The 22,293-nt window shown below is 49.2% G+C and overlaps 1 protein-coding gene across 1 annotated transcript; it reads left to right on the top strand.

Annotated features, from left to right (window-relative positions):
* The first annotated feature begins 1,337 nt into the window (after positions 1-1,337).
* On the top strand, positions 1,338-21,992 carry Il5ra (interleukin 5 receptor subunit alpha). The gene is made up of 10 exons (XM_076841218.1): positions 1,338-1,413; positions 2,676-2,821; positions 3,755-3,893; positions 4,488-4,641; positions 4,719-4,906; positions 7,187-7,332; positions 9,452-9,590; positions 18,873-18,969; positions 19,992-20,076; positions 21,906-21,992. Exons 1-10 carry the CDS (start codon positions 1,341-1,343, stop codon positions 21,990-21,992), a joined length of 1,254 nt encoding a protein of 417 aa, XP_076697333.1. The 5' UTR covers positions 1,338-1,340.
* The last annotated feature ends 301 nt before the right edge of the window (positions 21,993-22,293 follow it).

Below are 22,293 nucleotides of genomic sequence, written 5' to 3' on the forward strand. Positions count from 1 at the left end.
TAGAATCACACCAGTTGTGTGGTCATATATGCACAGAGAGAGATAATGTCTGATCCATTCTCTGTCCTTCGTACCTCCACGATCCCTCCCCTCCCTTCACTCCCCTCTGTCTAATCCAAAGTACCTCTATTCTTCCCTAGCCTTCACCCCTTTGTTGTGAATCAGCATCCATGTATCATTTGACCTTTGGTTTTTTTGGGATTGGCCTTATTTCACTTAGCATGATTTTCTCCAGGTCCATCCGTTTAACGTCAAATGCCATAATTTCATTCTTTAAGGCTGAGCAATATTCCTTTACAGTGCATACGTACTAAATATTTTTTATCCATTCATCTGCTGAAGGGCACCCAGGTTGGTTCCAAGCTATTGTGAATTGAGCTGCTATAAACATCGATGTGGCCGTGTCCCTATAGTATGATGATTTTAACTCCTTTGGGTATAAACCAAGGAGTGGGATAGCTGGGTCCAATGGTGGTTCCATTCCCAGTTTTCTAAGGCATCTCCATACTGCTTTCCAGAGGGGTTGCACCAATTTGCAGTCCCACCAGCAGTGTATGAGTGTGCCTTTCCCCCACATCCTCGCCAACATTTGTGGCTGCTTGTATTCTTGAAGAGTTTTCTAGTGGAAAGTTCCCCAAGAGACATGCTTCTCTCTGCTCTTTGCCCCGTGAAATAGGATGCTAAGTTTTTTTCCTGCTTTTTCACACTGAGCGATGGTGACTTTTCCCACTGTGAATTCACTCTCATCGTCTCCTTGTCTCAAGTAGGTAGAAATATTGTCAGAGGTGGAAGCCAGGGTCTGATGCATGATAAACACCCACTCTGCCACCCAGTCACGACCCCTAGCCTGAGGCTTGTATTTAAATAGTCCTGGTAATGTTTTATGTCTGCTGTCGACTGTGCCTAACACATTTTTTTCGTTGGGAGGCCTGGTCCCCACGTATAAGTCTACCGTATAGTATTCCTAGTATGTAGCAGATGGATGGCACAGCCGGGCATGGTGATGTGCCCCTGTAATCCCAGGGGCTCGGGAGGCTGAGGCAGGAGGATCACAAGTTCAAAGCCAGCCTCAGCAACTTAGCGAGGCCCTGAGCAACTCAGTGAGACCCTGTCTCTAAATCAACGATTTTAAAAGGCTGGGGATGTGGCTCAGTGGTTAGGCGCCCCTGGGTTCCCTCCCTCGTACCATTAAATAAATAAAAGGATCTATGTCACAAATGCTTGTTCAATGGCCAGATGCCCACATCTTACTTTAGAAAGGGGCTTTCCGTTTTTCTCAGAAATGCCAGCAAGATGATCTCAGTTGTCCCCTTCCTCTCTGCAGGATCCGACTGACCGTCATGGTCCCTGTGCTCCTGATTCTTTGGGGAGCCACGGCGATACCACCCGCCGACTTACTTCCTGACCCAAAGCGTAAGGACCTTGGATTCACGTAGTGCATCGTAGAATGGGTAGCGCGGCTGCCCCCTGAGCAAACCCACAGTGGGGACATTTTATATTTATCTTTGAATATGACCCTGAGCTAGCCGGGGTGGGTGCAGAGTGCTGGAAGTCTCATGAGGTCAATGGAAAATCCCCACATGTCAGTCAGGGAGCAAAAGAAGGCTCTGCAGCAGCGTGAACAGTACTGGCCTAATTCTGGTTAAGGAAAAACAAACGTTAAAAAGTCATATCAATGCATGCCCAGAAAAAAAAAATATATATATATAGTGACTACATCATGTTAATGTCCTTCTTCATGGCAGGACTGCAGATTTTTAAAGAAATATTTTTTAGTAGTAAATGGACACAATGACTTTATTTATGTATTGATGCGGTGCTGAGGGTTGAACCCAGGGCCTCACACAAGCTAGGGCCCGTGGTCTACCTCTGAGCCACCACCCCAGCCCTTAATGTCATTCTTCATGGTAGAATTGTAGGATTTTTTTTTTCTTTTTCTTTCCTTTTTTTTTTTTTTTATTGTTCATGTTTACAAAACTGATGAGCAGGTACTGATTTTTTTGTGTGTGTGATTAAATGAACTTTTTTTTTTTTTTTTTTTTTTTTTTCTTGAAAGCAAAGTGAAAGCGTGGTTCATGAAGCGGGTAAAAAAAGCTGTTTTCTATAAATGCCTAAGGAACCAGGGTCACCAGTACTTTGGACCGTGACTCATAATAGGAAATGAACGCATCACGGATCTTTCTACATCATGAATCACACGTACACGTACCTGGGTACCTTTATGTAATGGTAACAGGAGATTCACAAAAAAGCTCTCCTTCTTTTCACGTGTGGTGCACCCTGTTATTTTCTATTCTGGTATTTTTCGATTCTATGTTTCTTCCACATCATTGAAAACGTGCTGGTCACAACCCAATAAATGGTGATTGGGGCCCATTAATACATGATGGCTCTCAGTTTGAGAACTATAGTTACAATAAATGGTGTTGAAAAATGTTCATATTTCAATAAAAAACCGCACATCCATGGTACAGATAGACACTTGGGAAAAGTAAAAAAAAAAAAAAAAAGATAATGAGATGGAAACAGTTTTAAAGAAGCATCTTCTGAAATTATTTCGGTTTTGAACATCTTCACATCCATTAGCAAAGTAGTACAGTAAAACGTTTTTAAATACTTGAAAGTGCTGTTTGTGCACAACAAAACATCGTGTTGATTTTTAAATTTTTCCACAGTGTCCCTTCTCCCACCTGTGAATTTCACCGTCAGAGTCACGGGCTTAGCTCAAGTCCTCTTAAGCTGGGAACCAAATCCTGACCAAGAGCCAAGGACCGCTCACCTGGAATACCACGTGAAGATCCACGCCCCACAAGACGATGACGTAAATGGCCCTTCTAAGGGCAGCTGTTATTATGTAGAGTAAATGTTGTTTGGGCTGCAGTTTTTTAATCAAATGAAATTCTAAGTAAAAAAAAAATTAAAAGACAATGACCAAAGGTAGAATGGAGTAGACAATGGTTTGATGTTTTTTTTCTACAATGGCTTAAAGAACAGAAGACAATAAGTAGCCTTGCAAATGGGCAGAGAGCAAGGGGCAAAGTCAGAGAAATCGAGTTCAAAGCCCCCCTCATCCATACCCTGTTGTTGTCTCCTTGGACCCATTAGGTGGCTCCCCAGAGCCCCAGGTTGACTTCTGTGCTCATGGAAACCACCTGCTACACCTGCTGTGTCCCAAAGTCCCAGGAAGGCAGAAACAGTGTGTTTTTAACTATTTTGCAGCCAATATGGAATTCTAGAGAATTTCCTGTTACTCCTTCTGCAGGGCAAAGGGACACTAGAGATAGGAGTCAAAGGGAACTTCAACCTCAAGCTCAGTTAAACCGTAACTGTAATACTTTGTTTGGTTTTATGAGAGGAATATGTTCATGGGCCACTGAGCAATGGTGTTATTAGAATGGATTTTTAAAAATCTTTTTCTAACAAGTCAGGCACGTGGTGCACATCTGTCATTTCAGAGGCTCAGGAGGCTGAGGCAGGAGGATCACGAGTTCAAAGTCAGCCTCAGCAAAAGCGAGGCCCTAAGCAACTCAGCGAGACCCTGTGTCTACATAAAATACAAAGTAGGGCTGGGGAGGTGGCTCAGTGGTGGAGTGCCCCTGAGTTCCATCCCTGGTACCCACCCGCCCCCATTTTTTTTTTTCCTAACAGAACAATTTCAGTCTATTTTATCTATGCACCATTTGAAAAGTGGAAGAAGAGGCATCCGGGATAAGAAGTCGTTTTTTTAAAGGCTACTTGTGGATTTTATTTACAGTTTGAAACCGGGAGCACGAAGAGCACCTGCGTGGCCCCCCTCCACGAAGGCTTTTCGGCAAGCGTTCGAACCATCCTGCAGGAAGGGCACGCCCCCCTGGCCAGCAGCTGGGTTTCTGCAGAACTCCAAGCGCCACCAGGTAAGGGAAGCTCCTCAAAGTCCAATTTCATTCTGAACTTTGCAAAATGGGGAAACAGAAAAACTAACAATGATTTGCTTTTCTGTAGTCAGTCACCAGTTCCTGGGAGGAGTCTTCCAAGGCATGCACACCCTAACGGGGGCTATGGTCACTTCTTATTGCCAATTCCACCTGTGCATAATATATAGTTGAAATAGGTCTGCAGTACATCTTTTTTGGGGGGTACCAGGGATTGAACTCAGAGGCACTAGACCACTGAGCCCCATCCCCAGCCCTATTTTGCATTTTATTTAGAGACAGGGTCTCACTGAGTTGCTTAGTTCCTCGCTTTTGCTGAGGCTGGCTTTGAACTCGCGATCCTCCTGCCTCAGCCTCCCGAGATGCTGACATTACAGGTGTGCACCACAGCGCCCAGGCATTAGGCCCCTGGGCTCTATGCCTCTAGTTTCGATCCTCTAGGAAGTCAGCTCTTTGCAAATACTAAGTTTCTATAAATAGGTGACAAGACACGTGCCATCGTTAAGGTTTCCAAAGAGGTACAAGATTCAAAGAAAACAACAGCCACGTTGTTTTGTTCTATTTCTGACCACCCAGGGTCTCCCGGAACCTCAGTCTCGAATTTAACTTGTGCCACCAACACGACAATGGCAGGTGGTGGCCACCTGAGGCCACACCGAGTTTCTCTTCACTGCACCTGGCTGTCGGGCGAGGAGGCGCCCCCAGACACGCAGTACTTCCTCTACTACAGGTGAGCCCCTAGTTTTACCCATGCAAATGGGTCGCCTCCTCTGGACCTTTAGGAAACTCAGGAGCGTTCCCCTGTAGGTATGGCTCTTGGACCGAGGAGTGTCAGGAATACAGCAAAGACCCGACCGGCAGAAATACCGCCTGCTGGGTCCCAAGGTCGTCCATCAGCAGCAAGGGGCACGGCTGGCTGGCGGTCCACGTTAACGGCACCAGCAGGACAGCTGCCATCAGACCCTTTGATCAGCTGTTTGGGGTGCCAGCCATCGGTAAGACAGACTCGGGCCAGAGTGGCCCACATCACTGCATGGCAGGGTCTCAGCGCTGCACGGGGTGGGACTATGTTTGTGCTGCTGACGGGGGCAGGTGGCTCAGTGGAAGCACTGCTGCAGATTTGGGTTGCATGACTTTTGTGCTATGGGGACCGGCCCTGGATGTTGGAGGATGTCTGGCCACATCCCCAGACACTGCTCAGGAGATGCGGCCCATACCCGTCTTGGAGATGAGGATCAGGTCCTAGTTTTCCTGGTGTTGAAGAGGAAACGCCCCCAAGCTTAGAAAATGAGTTTTATTTAAGAAAGAGACAGGCACAGCTGAGAGAAGGGACCCCAGAGCTGGGAGTCCAGGGAACTGGGCGTGTCTTGCTCTTTGACAGACCCCCAGAACCCTCCACCGTCTCTGTGTCCTCCATGTAGGTGCCCAAGGACAGGCGGGGACAGGAGCACAGGAGGAACCCTGAGCTTTCCACTGAGCAGCAGTAGTGGGAGCCCAGAGTTTAGCCATTTGCAACCCATCGTTGTCGTTCTTTTTAGAATTGAACCCAATTTAACCACTGAGCCACCTCCCCAGCCCTTTTTATTTTTTATTGCGAGACAGGGTCTTGCTAAGTGATTTAGCACCTCACCAGGTTGCTGAGGCTGGCTTTGAACTCGAGATCCTCCTGCCTCAGCCTCCCCAGCTGCTGGGATGACAGGCGTGCACCACACTGCGCACTTTCTGGGTGTAGAAAAATGGCCCCCAATTACAGGAGGAATCCGTGCGTACGTAGGTGACACCGGGAGGTGACTTAAGCGCCAGAGACTTTCACAGAACACATCAGTTTGGGCATTCAGGAGACAGGTTGTGAGAAGAGAAGGTCTGGGGACGGCGTTCTACTGTCGTGGCACTGGGAAAGGATTTATTTGGGGGAGAAGGATCCATGTTTTGGCTCCTTCCCAAAGAATGTCATTTTTTAGGCTTGATGGATGGTTCCTTCCCAGGGACTCTCCCGTCACTAGGAAAGGATCAATGATATCAATGGGTCCCCTTCTTCCTCCTTCCCTCTCCCCAGGCCACACTGTGTGGGGGTTGTCATTTCCATATCTTTCATTTGGAACTCTACCCGGCATCAGTGTTCCATAAAGACACAGACTTGTTATTCACAGGGCAGGATTTGGTTGAGAGACACCTGCCATCCAACGGGAGCCTAAATCCGGCCCCAGAATCGGACCCTTTGCTATTCCCTTCAATGGTACATTTCCTGTGCGACCCCCCAAACGTCCCTTTTATGAAAATAGGCAATAAAAGATTCCGACAGAGACCTAAAAAGCAAGTGATAATGGGAAAATGGCTCCGGGCTGGTGCAGGCGGCAGGAATTTATTTTATGACCAAGTCCTGGGATTGCTAAAAGAATGAAGCAGCTTCTTGGTTGAGAACGTTCTGCTTTAGGGAAGGGCTGACTTTGAAGCCACCGGATCCCATTCTGAGTGTGTCTCTATGATCTGTTCATTGCGAGATCTCAGTCCCAGAATCTAGGACAAGGACGTGCGTGTGGAAGTACTTTATTTCCAGGGACCTTACAATGGAGTCCTGCCCTGAGCCGGGGCAGGGGTGGGGGGAATTCATCCACGTAATTCTTTTTTTTTTTTTTTTTTGGTACTGGGGACTGAACTGAGGTGCACTGGACCACTGAGCCCCATCCCCAGCCCTATGTTGTATTTTATTTAGAGATGGTTCTTGCTGAGTTGCTTAGGGCCTCGCTTTGGCTGAAGCTGCCTTTGAACTTGAGATCCTCCTGCCTCAGCCTCCCAAGCTGTTGGGATCACAGGCATCCGGCCATCCATGCAATTCTGTCAGTCGCAATCTCTTCAGTACACAAGAAGGGTCTCTTTTTCACACCACTACAATACAGGAGTCCTAAGGAAGTCACAATCTTCCTGTGGCTTGAGATGAGCTGATTCAGATCTAATGATAAAGCCAGGTGCAGTGGCACCCGCCTGTCATCCCAGCAGCTCGGGAGGCTGAGGCAGGAGGATCGCAAGTTCAAAGCCAGCCTCAGCAAAAGCAAGGCGCTAAGCAACTCCGTGAGACCCTGTCTCTAAATAAAATACAAAATAGGGCTGGGGAGGTGGCTCAGGGCTCAGTGGTCGAGTGCCCCTGAGTTCTGTCCCCACAAAAAAAGAAAGATCTACTGGTAAATCTTGAATGCCTGGAGAGGTGTGGGGGGATCGGAGTTAATTGGCCCTGATCACCAACTACTCATGTCGCTGACCTCTCCTTCTCTAACCAGCTCGAGCGAATCCGCCAACCAATGTCACAGCCCAGATCCAGGGAACGCGTCTCTCCATTCGATGGGACAAACCCATCTCCGCCTTTCCACAGCACTGCTTTGATTATGAAGTGAAGATACACAACACAAAGAAGAATTATTTGCAGGTAATTCCTCAGAGGGTCCCAGAAGTCCATGACAAATATTCATTGTATAAACATTTAATTTTTTTTTCTCCATTAGCTGCTCTGGTTATAGCTGGATATGAACAAGGTCAAATACATCTACCCAGGTGTTATGGAAATCAACCAAACCATATAAGCCTTTTGTTCTGCTTACAGATGAAAATAATCCCAGGGGTCAGATGAAACCTCGTGGGTACTGGTGGAGGGAAAATGTAAAATGTCGCGGCTCTGGTTGAAAGCAGAACCCTCAGTGTTCCAAGACCTACAGCCATGGTCTTGGCTATGCTAGATCCCATCTCAGCCCAAAGCTACAGGCAACCGAGGTGCCATCGATGGATAAGTACACACCCAAGATGTGGTGTGTACACACAGTGGAAGGTGTCACTCAGCCTGGGTTTATTTACTTGTTAATTGTTATTTTTTGGGCACTGGGGATTGAACCCAGGGGTACTTAACCACTGAGCCACATCCTGGCCCTTTCTAATATTTTATTTAGAGATAGAGTCTCACCGGGTTGCTTAGGGTCTTGCTAAGTTGCTGAGGCTGGTCTTGAACTTGGGATCCTCCCGTCTCAGCCTCCTGAGCACTCAAGTTCTCAGAACAAACCAGAGCTATTGCTCGTGATTCAACCTGAGCTTGTTCACGGAGCTACATCCCAGCCCAGAGGGCCAGTTTTGCAAAATGAGAAGCACGGGAAGATGGATTGTATTTAAAACTGCTGATCTGTACACTTAAAAATGCAGCAGATGGTCAATTTTATATTGAATGTGTTTTACCGCAGTTTTAAAAAACACATACGGGGTACAGTGGCATGTACCGGTCATTCTGGCTACTTGGGAGGCTGAGGCAGGAGGATCACAACTTTGAGGCCAGCCTAGGCAATGCAAGTTGATCCCATCTCAGAAAAATAATAAAATAAAATAAAAACCTCCCACCTCATTAAACTGCCAACATTTCTTGAGGATAGATTACGTGTCAAGCTTTATAATTTTATCTTATCCTCACAATAACTCTTGGGTAATTACCATTCCCTTTGGAGTGGCAAGACCTGGAAAAAGACAGTCTTGCTCACAGTCACCGAGCTAGAGCAAAACACAGGGGTGGCAGGCTTCCAACACGTGTCTCACTGATAAGAGAAAAAGTAAATGCAGAGCAATGTGATCTCATCAATATATTTTTTGTGGGGTACCAGGGATTGAACTGAGGGGCACTCAACCACTGAGCCACCTTCCCAGCCCTATTTTGTATTTTATTTAGAGACAGGGTCTCACTGAGTTGCTTAGCACCTCGCTTTTGCTGAGCCTGTCCTTCCTGCAAATTTTTTTTTGGTAAATGGTGAGAGGCTTTGCCGGCCATTCATTTTTCTATCAAAATTACTCAGAATTAAAGTGGCCACAGCGTCAACAGATGGGTAAGACTGCTTCCCATACGGCTTTATCTGTGGACACGAAGATTTCCATTTCACGTGTTTTTCATGTATCATGAAACAAGACTCTTCTTTGGAGATTTTCCAGCCACTGAAAAATACCTAAGCCACTGGGTGAGGTGGTGCACACCTATAAGCCCAGGGATTTGGGAGCCCGAAGCTAGAGAATGGGAAGTTCAAGTCCAGTCTCTGCAAATTAGCAAGACCCTAAAGCAACTTAGGGAGACCCTGTCTCAACATTAACAATTTTGAAAAATGCTGGGATATGGCTGGGTGGTCTATCACCTCTGGGATCCATCCACTGTACTAAACCCCCTCTCCACAAAAACCCCCAAACGCAGCAGGTCATAGTTTGTAGGTCGTTCAAAATCAGGTGGCAGATGAGTTTGCAGATACCAGGACGGGCAGCCCTTGTGACATTGTTAGGACTCGGGATGCAGAGGGCGAAGACCAGGGAGCCTATTCACACTGGCAGAGGCTTACTCTGGTCTTTGCATCTGAAACATCAGCTGGGCCCCTACGGGAGCTCCTGGCCTTAGCATGGATGGCCAGGTGTCTTTGAGTGACTTCCTGAACACCGGGTCACTTTATTTCTACGGGACCCCTCAAGCTGGTCATTGACATTCCTTATGGGTTTTGAGATTCTTACAAGACTTTCCCCCCACCCTCATTTAGATGGAAAGGATCACGACCAACGCGTTCATCTCCGTCATTGACCATCTCTCCAAGTACTCCATTCAAGTGAGGGCGGCCGTGAGTCCCGCCTGCAGGACAGCCGGGCTCTGGAGTGAGTGGACTCCAGCTATCTATGTGGGTGAGTCTCCGAGAACTTGGGGCGGGGTGTCTTGGGACGGTTTTGCGTCTCTGCTGGGTCACATCTCCTATGACTCCACTGCTAGTTCCATCAGAGGTGGCTTTTCCAGGAAGCCAGCCAAGCCCGGGTGTCCACCCGCGGTCCCCAGAGCAAGCCCTTCTCGTGAGTCCTACCTGTTGTCTTGCTTGGAAGCCTCTGTTCCTCCTTCTCTCCAAAGGCTTGAACTTTTCCAGCTAAGTGTAGATCTACAAGCTGCTCAAAGAAAAAAGAGCTCAACTGCCTTTTACGAAGCTTACCCCAAGTTCAGTGTCTTGCAAAAAAAACTTAGTACCATATGATGGTCAGACCATCAGGGATGACACTGCCCCTATCTTGTTCGGATTCCCTTGGCTTTATATGCATTCATGTGTTCAGTTCTATGCAATTTCAGCACATGTTGAACTGCAAGTGTCAATATGTATCTTTACAGAGATCCAAAGTGTATCATTAGTCAGGATACAGGACAGCACATTTCTAGGATTCCTGATGCTGTTCCCCCATCTCCATTTTTCTTTGGTACTGCGGATGAAACCCAGGGGTGCTTAATCACTGAGCCACATCCCCAGACATGTTTTCCCCCCAGCACTTTTTTATATTTTTTATATTTTATCCGGGTGCAGAGTTTCACCAAGTTGCTGAGGCTGGCTTCCAACTTTCCATCCTCCTGCCTCAGCCTCCAGACTCACTGTGATTAAGGTGCATGCCCCTAGGAGGGGCTCCTCTTGCCAATTTTATAACCACACCCAATCTCTCTGTCTCCCTCCACCTTTCCCAGCAACCACTCATCTGCTCTCCAGCTCTGTGATGTTCCCATACCTAATTCTGAATTTATAATGCAGTTCTTTTTCTTCAAAAATGACTCTGAAATTGAGTGATCTTCAGAAAAATCTAGATCCCTCCCTGAGCCTTCTCTCTCATGGACAGAAGATCTGAATTTCTGGGTATTTCTTGAGCACCTGTGTTGCTCTGCCATGGTTTTGGTTTTATGGTCAAATTGGCTAGTTTTTGTGGCAAGTAAAATGACCACCTTTTCTGTCAGTGGGGACTTTGAAAGGTCACGGGCATTGGATGGTGGCTGTGCATGAAGGGCACATTCCCAGGCCCTCCCAGTTAAGAAGCAGCTGTAATGTCTCCCAGGACAGCCGGGTTCTGGAGTGAGTGGACTCCACCTATCTATGTGATGAACCTGGTCGAGGGTCTACGGGAGCAGGGAGGGTGGAAATAACCCAGGGAGAGTCCCCCACTGAACGCCGGGGTTGAACACCCAACCTCCGCACACACGTATCCTTGAACACACTGGTCTCTCTGCGGGACGACAGGAAGCAACTCGAACCCGTCTGCCTCCCGGGGTTTTGTGAAATACAGCGACCAGAGCAGGCCACAGGTATGGGAGGTTATTTGCCAGACACGGTGCTAAATGACTCTCTTGCATTATCTCAATTAATTCCCTGCACCAACCTGTTTTGCAAGAAAGTTTAGGTCACTTGCAAGTGGCAGGAAGAAATGGGGCTCATCCCTAGGCTGGTGCAAGCACCCCATCTCTTAGCCCCCTGGTGTGGGGTGTCAATATCCTGCAAGGTGCCAGGTGCTGTAGAAACGAAAGACCCGTGTAAGAGATCTTGGTTACCCCTCCACCCTGACCCCCCCAAAATCTGCTCTGTATTTCATTCACTTCAACGACAGAGTGGATCTTGAGGCAGTGACCCATTAGACCCTGAGAATGGGAGTCAGACCTGAGGCCTATCAGGGAGACTCCCACGGAAGACCAGGGAAGGGGAACACTGTTTGGAGTTAGAGGAGCCTGGAACCCCTAAAAATTGTGCAGTGCTCAACACACATGGCCTTACGTGGTGGCCCTGACATCACTAGAGGGCTCGGAGAGCAAGCAGGAGCCTTCCAGAGGAGAGGGAACTGAAAGCGGGGTAGGAGGAACCGAGAACACACCACATCACCTGCTGCAGGGTTCTGCTGAGCCTGAGGCACCCCCTCTCCGTGCCCCCAGGTTGACCTACCTACGCTGACCCCAGCACACAAGGGACTTCCCTCCACCCTGCTTCGTGTACACACATAAAAAACTCACTCTGGGCCCAGAAAGAGAAACACACAGAAGAACCACACCTCAGCAAGGCTTTTGAACAAGATGATTCATTTTGTCAGATGCCTGGGGTGGGGGCTTCATTTTTATTCCTCGAATTCACAAGGTTTCCATTTTTAAAGTGTCTTCTGCGACTTCCCAAGGGCACCAAGCTCGGTGGCCCCGTTGATATTTCTAAGCGCCTTCCTAACACCACCACGTAGGCTGTTGCAGACAGACAGACAGACGTGAGCTCCTTCCCCAGCCCTCTTAGATTTTGTTTTGAATGCCCCCAAGGAACTTCCAAGCACCATGCTAGAGACCAAGGTCAAGGTGCTGGCTAAGAAACCACTTAGGATTTGGGAAGGGGTGCGATGTGAAACTGTTGTCACAGTTGACCAGAGCGTGGGCCATCTAGGTGTTAGCCGGGGCTCTGCCCATGTCCAGCTCTCCCACCCAAGTTAGAAGGGACCAAAGATAATACGGTGAAGCAGGTACTCAGAGGCTGCCTAGGTACAGTGTTCAGGAGGATTCTGAGGATGAAGGTAGATCCGAGGGCATGGAGATCATTAGAGAGGACCGAGTGGGGACTCAGCCCCTCCAACCTAACCCCTCTTGGCCTGCGTCCTCAGCTGTGACTCAGAGTCCCTTCCCCCTGTCACCAGTCCTGTTTCTCTGCTCTGCATCACCCCTCCTTGAATCCGCTGAGCGGCGAAGGGGATCCGGACGGAGGGTTCATTTTAAGCTGGTTTTGAATTGATCCCTCACTGGCCACTTTAGGGCCCTCTTGCCATTACGTCCTAGGCGACAGCTGGCTAGTGCAGACCTCAGCTCATGACGAGTCCCCGCCCCCTGCACCCCACCCCCAGGTGTCCCTCTTGGATGGGTGGCATTTCACCCATTTCACCGACAGAGGTCCCCGGGTCCCTTCGGCTTCCCCTCTCCTGTTGGCACCACAGTGTGACGACTGCAGAGGCGAGGGCTGGTGCAGATCAGCAGGCGGAGGGACGAGGATGGCAGCTCCAGGACCTGGGTGCCAGGCACAGGAAAGCCGAGGAGATGGATTTGATGGTCTCACGGGGGACTCTGGGTTTTGCAAGTGGGGGATGTGGGCTGGGCTGGGTCTGGTGAGGCCACTTCCTTTCCCCAGGCTCCTGCGGTTTCCAGGCTGGGTAGACCCCTGCCTGGTGGCCCCACCATTTGTTCACTACAGTGTGGGGGGGCTACCTGTGATATTTTTATTTTTATTTTTTTTGGTACTAAGGATGGAACCCAGGGGGTGCTTAACCGCGGAGCCCCCTCCCCAGTCCTTTATTATATTTTATTTAGAGACAGGGATCTTGCTGAGTTGCTTGGGGCCTCACTAAGTTGCTGAGGCTGGCTCTGAACTCGGGATCCTCCCAGCTCTTCATCTGCTCAGCCTCCGTCCTGCCAAGCAGCAGGGCCAAGTTCCTGGACCTCTTCCGGCTCCTCTGACCCACCTGTTCCTCTCCAGTTCTCCTCCACGTTCATTTGAATGCAGATCCCTGCAGGATAAGACCATCCTCGCCTCCCGTCCGCTGTGCATCTTTGTTGAGGATTCTGACAACACTCCGATTTAGGTCATGCTCCGAGGATTTGCAGACGTTACCTTGAGGCCTGCGTGCTGCCTGGGCATTGAGCACCTACTACGTGGGTCCCGTGCCAAGCCCTTTACACACATCCACCCCCCCATCTCCATTTTGCAAAGTGGGAGATAGACTGATACCCTGCTTGGCCACCTCCAAAGCAAAAGGTGCAACCCGGATGGAACCCCTGCACCCTTGCTGTCACTTTGGTTTGATGACCGCACCCCTGCAGCTGCCTTTGGGGGTTGGCAGAGGCGATGCAGCAGCTGATCCCACAGGGAAGGGAGCTGCAGGTTCGGGACCTGCAGAAGGTGTGCTGCCCTCGCTGCCAGGAGGCCTTTACCTGCAGAGAAAGAAGCCGCCCCAAGCCTAGCCTTCCTGGGGGGTAGCTCAGACACACAGGGCCTCTCCAGCCCTTTGTAAAGGCCCCAGCCTCCAGTCCCCATTGCCTCTCCAGGTTTCACTGCACCTGAGCCATTTCTCCAGGTGAACGGGACTGTGTGCCTTTTATGGGTGGTGACCTCCACCCTCTGCTCACTCCTGCTATCTTTTTGGGGGGCTCCAGCTGGGGCCCGTGCTCCACTGGAGAGTCCAGGCACCTGGGGGTCAGCTTGTGCCTTTGACCTGCTCTGGGAACCCGGGATCTCCTGAGAGCCACCACAGCTTCGCCCTTCCACCAGGGAAAGCTGGTTGAACCCGGCATCCTAAATGAGCACATTGGATTCTGTCCACGACTCAGCCCTCTTGGGGCCTACTGAACGTCTCTAGAACCAAGTGAGCAAGAGGGACTTGCAGGGCAAGAGGGGCTGCAGCGTCCAGTCACAAGTGGCTTCACCAGGTCCCGCACCAGCCAGGAGCAGAGCTGGCACTCAGTGGTCCAACCCTGGGGACTTCCTGGCCCCTGGATGCCATCCCACCCCACATCCACCCCCAGGCCACAGAACAATAGAATTTCCACCCTTTGGATCATCTGCAAAGTTGAGATGTCAAAAATACAGGAGAGCAAGGTCCCCAGAAAACAGACAGCTGGGTTCCCCAAATGCTCCAAGTTGGGTTCCCAAATGCTCTAAGCTGGCCACGTGTGCAGAGTGTCCAGGAACCAAGTGGTCAATCCCGAGGGCTGCTGCCCCTCAGGACAGGCTGTGCGACTCCCTCTTTCTGGAACGCACCTTGACATCAACACAAGGCACTGCCCGGCGACTTTTTAAAAGGAAGCATCTGTGGCTGCGATTTCAGCGGTGGGCAGGGTAAAGATTCTTTAGAGAAAAGATTCAAGTTACCTGGAAATTGTGAACAGTTCTGGGACTGAACCGAGGAATGTGTGCATGAAATAGTTCTTTAAAGAAAAAAAAAATCGACAAGGCCAAAGACTCCAAAATTCCAAGTAAGGATGTGAGATGCAGGATAAAGAGAAACACTGGATCCTCAAGGAAACACCCACAAGCCACTGAGATGAAGAAAACTTAGCTGCCTGTCAATCTGGGCCTGGGCCCTTGTAAATGGAGGTAAATAGGCAAATGCAGGGAGGAAAATGGGTATGAAATTGTGCAGCTCCGTCCTGAACCCACCTCCTGTCCTGCCCTGATAGAGCCCTTTGATAAATATGGGGTGCCCAGCCCAAACCAGGGCCTCTCGTTCTTGAGACAGTGCATATTCTCCCCTCCATGTGCATCAACCTTCCTAAATGAACCTGTCTGTGCCTTTGTGTGGCTTGCACAGAAATTCTCTCCTGTCACTTATGTCGAGAACCCTGCTGGTATTGAGTTGAGCTCCCGTCTCCTCTGGGAACTCCCTGGAACCTTCTCTGCAGACATCTGTTCTCTCCTGACATGTTTGAAGGCCTCTCCCAACTCTTAGGCTGCAGAAATCCTTCATCCTCATGACCAGCATAGCTATACCACTGGTGGGGCCTGCTCTCCTTATTCTCCCTCAGCAACACCATAAGACGTGCCCAGTTCATTTATTTATAGTTATATAGTTATAACTCACTTATTTATAGCCCCTGGCTCTCAATTCTTTGTGCATTAGGAAATAACTGGAAGTAGCAGGTGATTGACAAGTAATTTCCACTTGGTAGTAAGATGGCGAGTGCTCTTCCTGCACTAACTGTACCTGCCAACATATTTGGTCTTTGCAAAGAAGCTGACCTGGTTGTGTTCTTGGTTGTGTCCTTTCCCGGCTGCATGTGAGTAGACCCTGCCAGAGTCAGGCCAGTGGCCATAACCCCCTTTGCCAGACTCCCCCCAAGCACTCACGCATGGTACCTTAACGTGCATGGATAACATTGTTCTTTTCTGATGGAATGAAATGAAATCAGGGGCCTCGATCTTTTTTGCTAATATGGGGAGAATCTTTGCTTATCAAAGGGAGAGCTGAACTCAGTAACCAGAGGGTGGTTTAACTGAAAAGATATTTGTAATCATGCTCACAAAACAACAGTGCTATTATCAGGACTTGGCTAGTGGGTGTTACACAATGTGAGCCACATATGTGGCCGTGTGTGTGTGTGAGTGTGTGAGCCTGATAATATTTACAACACTGCTTCTTCTTTCTACGGGACCCCCAACTTTCTCTGTCCGCTGAACCTAGTTGTAAACAGGCTACCTTTCTTCTGGATTGACAGACTCGGTACAGAACTCGCATCCGCGCTGACGAGTCCAGCACCTCTGGATAGACTCATTAGGGTTCTTGCCTAATGGGCAAGAGAGGGGGATGGTTTATCTCGAGGGAACAAGGTGGAAGCCCAATTCCTTTTTCAGACAAGAAGAGTGGGACATGGAGTGAGACAGTATTGGAGGTGACGCTATGAATTCACCCCAGTTGCTCTTTAGCTATGAACAAGTGTGGTCAAGGTGGGGTTCACCCGGGCGCTTCATCTGCAGAAGTGAATCCTACCACTGATGGGCACGGGTGAGATTTGAGAAAATAAAAGGTCGTACCTCTCCCGGGGTGTTCTCCCTGATTTTAAAAACCAAGGCTAATGCACACAGAACATCTCAAAATGAAAGCTTTTTTTTTTTTTTTTCCTCCCAACAGGATGGCTATCTTTTTTTTTATTTGTTCTAAGTAGTTACACTTGACAGCAGAATGCATTTTGACACATTGTATACAAATGGAGCATAACTTCTCATTCCCCTGGATGTCCATGGTGCAGAGTTGTACCAGTCCTGTGATCATGTGTGTGTAGGGTCATGATGTCTGTCTCATCCCACCATCCTTCCCACCCCCACCGCCCCACCCCTCGCCTGACTCCCCTCTACACAATCCAATCTTCCTTTATTCTTTCCTACCCCCCGTTTTTTTTTTTTTTTTTTTTTGATGCAAACTTGGGTTGGGCTGTTCTCAGCTTTGCAAAAACGCTCAAGTGCATTTCACCTATGGGAGGTTTTATTTTATTTATTTATTTTTTGGGAGGTATCAGGGATTGAACTCGGGGGCACTCGACCACCGAGCCACATCCGCAGCCCTATGTTATATTTTATTTGGAGACAGGGTCTCACTGACTGTTGTTTAGCACCTCGCTTTTGCTGAGGCTGGCTTTGAACTCACGATCCTCCTGCCTCAGCCTCCTGAGCCGCTGGGATGATAGGCGTGTGCCACCAAACCTGGTTTATAGGCACTTTTTGATCTAGACCTGGAACTGTGCATCCTGCAGGGTCAGGAGGAAAGGCCTGGGAGAAGAGTTAAATTAAAAGATAAGATAAAAGATGAGATAATAGTTGCAAATATCCAGGGGTCACGGGATGAGCGGAGAGGGCCAGCCGAAATTACAAAGGGGGAGAAGGAACATTTGGGTAACAGAACCCACAGTTGTGTTTCAAGGAGGACTCGACCTTTGACAGACTGAAATCCAGAAAGGAGGTTACGAAGACTTGACTTGGGAGAAAAAAATCCAAGAATCCTTTGGCTTTGGCTTTGAAGACATCACCAGGGATTGGTTTGGGCAGATGAGGCAGCCCAAATCCTTTAGTCTAGAAACTCGGGCTGGAAGAGGAAGGAAGAGGCATGATAGCTTTGAGGAGGTGGCCAAGCCAAACCACGGCTTCTTCAAGACAGGACCTCTGTGAGTATCCGAAAGCAGAAGGTAAGAGATCGGAGCTTTGGGGAAGTACAAGAGGAACCTCAATCGGAGTCCCCAGAAACCCTCAAAGCAAGAGATGAGGTGGCGAGGAGTCGCGGGCGCCCAATCTAAAGACACTTCTCCCTCTTGGTTCTTGATTTTTTTTTTTTCTTTTTGTTTTTCTTTCTGGTTTTAAGTCATCTGGGGTTTGGGGAAGTCTTAGTCTATTTTCACAGCCTGGAACTCTCCGCCTGTATATGCATTTCGCATTTTATAGACCGAGTCAAGGGCAAACTGAGGATTGGAGGCTTCTTCTCCCCGGGCACTTGGAACCCCACCACACCTGGGCTCAGGAGTCCAGATATCCTGTGTTGTTATTGACCTCCTGCAGTTTTTCCCGCCTGTTCTCTTCACCACTGTGTCCCAGGACCTTGGACAGGGCCCCAGACATCTAAGGAGGCTCCTAAATCCTTGTTCAATGGATGGATGATGAAGGAGAGGTCGTTGCCACAGAGAGCAACCTGCTGTGTTCAGGGACCTAACTCAGGGTTCATAGAGGCATTTTAGCAACCATGCACACCCCTCTGCTGCCTTTGTTGTTTGTACTGGAAATTGAACCCAGGGCTGCTCCACGGCTGAGCTGTGCATATGCCCAGTCTTTTTTTTCCCCTAAGACAGAATCTTGCTAAGTCACTGAGACTGGCCTCAAACTCACGATCCTCCTTCCTCAGTCCCTTAGACACAGGTGTGCACCACCCACCACGTCGACTAAGGACATGGCTTCTTTAAATACCACTTAGCGAATGGCCTTGGGTTTTTCTTGAACGCATTCCCAGTACCTTACCAAAAAAAAAAAAAAAAGATACACACACCCCGAAGCTGTCATTGAAACCCCCAAGTGTCTGTCCCTGGAGTGTGGATTAGGAACACATTTAGATGGAGACTAAGATGCACGCCAAATGCTTACTGCACGGACCAATGGTCATTTCCGTCTGCTCTCCTATCTGTGAAGTGGGAATATGGGTAAAGGAGGCTTTGAGGGGAGTCTAGATCATAAAGCACTCACAGCTGAGACCACTGTGCCAACTACAAATATGCTCTCTTACTCCCTCCACAAGTTCAGTTTTCGACTTTGTAAAAAAATGCTGTTACAATGAGTTTGCTAATTGTGAACTAATTGTGGGCTTTTCCATCCAAAAAATCGGACTCCTCGAGTGGATGGGCTCCAGGTGCAGGCGGATGGGACTCCGCAAGTCCTTGCCAAATGAATCGATAATGCCTTGCGGTTAAAAGTGGCCTCACTGCGATTTCATTTCATTTCACCCACTTGGCCACTGCAGGACTATGATCATCTCAGTCTCAGGAAGGTGAAGCCGCCTGCCCAGCGTTACCCAGCACTTCACCACTCACACCCCAGCCTCCTGATGCCCCAGGCCTCTACCTTCCTCCTATCTACCTCTGATCCCTAACTCGGATCTTTCTCTCTTTTCCCCCTCCACCAGGAAGCGAGGCGCGGAAGCCCCTGATGGAATGGCTCCTCATCCTGCTCACGGTGACCGCCTGCTTCGCCGTGTTGATCTGCCCGCTGCTCTGCAGGATGTAGGTCTTCTGTCTCTGCATCCATCAGACACAGGGTGTTTGCTATCAGGTCGAATTGATGGCATTTCTTTTTGTTTCTGGGTGGCCTTTCTGAGGTCAGCGGAGACCAAATAGATAGCCAGACGCATCGGCAGGCCTGGCTCAGACGCTGGACAGAACACCTCGTGGCCCTTGGCCACTGCCCACGCTCTCAGATTCCTCAATATCCTCCTCATTTCTGCGAAGCTTTTGACCTGGGTGTTCTAGCCTTCCCATTCAGTGCTAACTGGGCTTTTATTTAATTTATTTATTTTTATTTTTTTGCTATGGGTCTTTGATAACCCACCAAGTCCCAAGTTTTCAATTCTGCAATGCAATCAACACAGGTGCAATGAAACAGAATGGAAACCATTCTGTAGGATACAGTACCCTTCCGAGGCTCGACGGCAGGTTCTGTCTCAGCCCTTTCATAACTCGGAAAATGAACTTCATGTGAAACAGCTTTACTGTCCTAAATGTTCTGTCCACATGGCGTCTCTGGGCTGGGGGGCAGGTGAATGGCAGTCACAGGAAGGGAAAAGCAAGCCAGCCATGTCCGGGCGTGAGCATCGCAGGGAACAGGCTAGATATGAAGGACACAGTGTCAGGACCCAGCCTAGCGACATGCACCCATGTCCCCTCTCCTCTGGAAGTCTGGATCGGCAGATTTTTGGTATTTTTTTTCACACAAGGGATTGAACCCAGGGATACTTAACCCATGAGCCCCCTCCCCAGCCCTTTGGATATTTTATTTAGAGGCAGGGTCTCACTGAGGTGCTGAGGGCCTCGCTTTGGCTTGGAACTCTCGATCCTCCTGCCTCAGCCTCCGGAGCTGCTGGGATTACAGGTGTTCACCACCGTGCCTGTCCTGGGTCGGCCCACCCTGGATTTTGAGTTGATCCATCATCCAGTCCTGGGACTGACGAGGTCAACTCTCAGAGTAGACATGGAGGGGCAAGAGAGACGCCCGTGCTCACCGGCTCCTTCCTTTATTCTGTTTTCAGATGTCACTTGTGGGCCAGGTTGTTTCCACCTGTTCCAGCCCCGAAAAGTCACATCAAAGATCTCCTGGTGACTGCTCACTGTGAGGTAAGGCTGAAGGTCTCGAGAGGCATCGTGAGCACCCGGGGTGCAGCTCCTGGGGAACCACCGCTGAGCTCTTGGCTTTCTCTATGATAAGGCAGGGGCTTCCCCCAGGAGGCCAGGGGACCGTCACTGGAGTGGTCTTGTTTGGCTGATTTTTGTTGGACATGTTCACTGCTGTCTCACTAAGGTCCCACCCCATGATGAGCGCCCTGGCCTGCCCAGGCAAGCTCTGTACCGCTGAGCCACAACCTTAGCCCATAATCTTCAGATGGACACCTCCTTTCCCCAGGTGAAGTATCTTGGCATCTTTGTGGTGAATCACGTTTCTATTACACGGTTGCACTCTGTCTTTGACTCCGTTGACCTCCCTGTCTGTTTTCAAGAGGAAGAGAGAGAAAGAGAGAGAATGGTGTGGTCTGGTGCCATCAGCCCCGTGGCCTACGTTCCCAGCCACAGTGCTCATGGGGCTGGCCACAGCGGAACGACACGCGGCAGGGACCCAACCTCTATCTCCAAAGGCAAAAGCCCTCTGTCCTACTCTTGGGGCCTCTGCTACAAGAACAAGGGGACCCACCAGCGTTACTGGCAGTGACCACCAACAAGTGACCAGCTAGTGAGAAGGGAACCCTCTACTTCCAATTCTGCTGCTGCCCCTCAGTGTCCACGGGGGATTTGCTCCAAGGCTCACTGTGGATTGCAGACGCCACAGATGTTCAAATCCTTTATATAAAAGGGGGCGGTATTTGCACAGAACCTGTGTGCATCCTTTCCAGCCTAATGCCTGATCTTGGGCGACTGCTGGGTAGGAAACGGTCTCACTGCGCTCTTCAGGGAGAAACGACAAAGAAAGCCAAGTTCATACAGGTTCAGGACAGTCGCAGGTTGTTTTTTTTAAAAATTTTCCTCAAAGATTTTTGTTCTGGAGTTGGTTGGACCCGCAGATGCAGGATTCAGGGATTCTAGAGGACCGACGACGGTAGCTGGCACAGAGCTCGGTTCTGGGTGCCCAACGACTGGGGATTTGGGGGATCTCTGCCACCTCACAGCCCTGGTTAAGCAAGGGCTCGCTGAGACCTCAGTTAGAAACGGGAACACTCAAGAGACAGTGAAGCAAGGAGATCAGGTGCCCTTACAAGGTGACAAAATCAGGGGGCACTTATTTAAGAAAACAGACAGACAAACTTATGGTGAACTTTTAATTTATCGGAGTCTGCTTTCTATCTAACCAGGGAGTTGCTCCCCGAGCGAGCTCAACTGTAAACCTTTAAATTAGGGGAGGCTGTGTGTGGGGTAAGAGGAGAAGGAGAGGGCCATCCACTCTTAGAAGGTTCCAGACTTTCCAATTATCTGCATTATGTTGGAGCCCAAACTGTGCATAACAAATGTCCAAATTGAGGGTAATATTATAGCGGACAGTGGAAGAATATGAGCGATCACAAAGCCAAAAAACATATATCCATATTTAAAATACCACATTATGTTAGGGAGGAAGAAAGAAATTTGCAAAGCCGCCTGATGACCGGGGTATACGCTGCATGCTTAGCGAGGATGAGACCTGGGGTTTCAATCCCCAGCACCAAAAATAAGGAAAACTGGGCAGCCCTATGACTTAGTCACAAAAAAATGTACAGAGACCTTAATGCCTAGTAAAGGTGCTGAGACAGCGGTGGGTGATGGGTAGGTTTTATTTTTCTCTTCCTCCTACTTTGTTTTCTATAGTTTCTTCAACAGTCGCTCTATTTTTATTTTTTAAAATCACTTGAATCATAAAGAGTTTGGAGAGATGAGGCATTCGCTCAGAGACATCTAAGGAGGGGTGTTTCCTTTTGCAGAAAGCGGGTTCCAGTGCCACAGAGACTGAAGTCGTAAGTTTCGTGGAAGGGCTTGGATGTGAGGTCTTGGAAAATTCCGTGTTCTGATGCCTTGGAGCCTTCTTGGAAGGACTTGCACCACGTTCTGGGCGATGAGAACAGGGACGGCTGCTTCTTCCGCGAAGACGTGGTCAGCATTTAAGGAGCCCCCAGCGGGGCGAAAGGGGCGCACGCCTCTGATCCCAGCGGCTTGGGAGGCTGAGGCAGGAGGATCCACGCTTGAGGCCAGCCTCCTCAACTAAGCGAGGCCCAAAGCAACTTGCCTCAAAAGAAAATAACATCACTCAGCTGAAAATCTCAGGAAGTACACGGGCCTAAAGTCAATCACGAATCCGGATTCAGAGAGCTG

This window comes from Callospermophilus lateralis, chromosome 20, assembly GCF_048772815.1.
Source record: "Callospermophilus lateralis isolate mCalLat2 chromosome 20, mCalLat2.hap1, whole genome shotgun sequence".
Lineage (NCBI taxonomy): Eukaryota > Metazoa > Chordata > Mammalia > Rodentia > Sciuridae > Callospermophilus > Callospermophilus lateralis.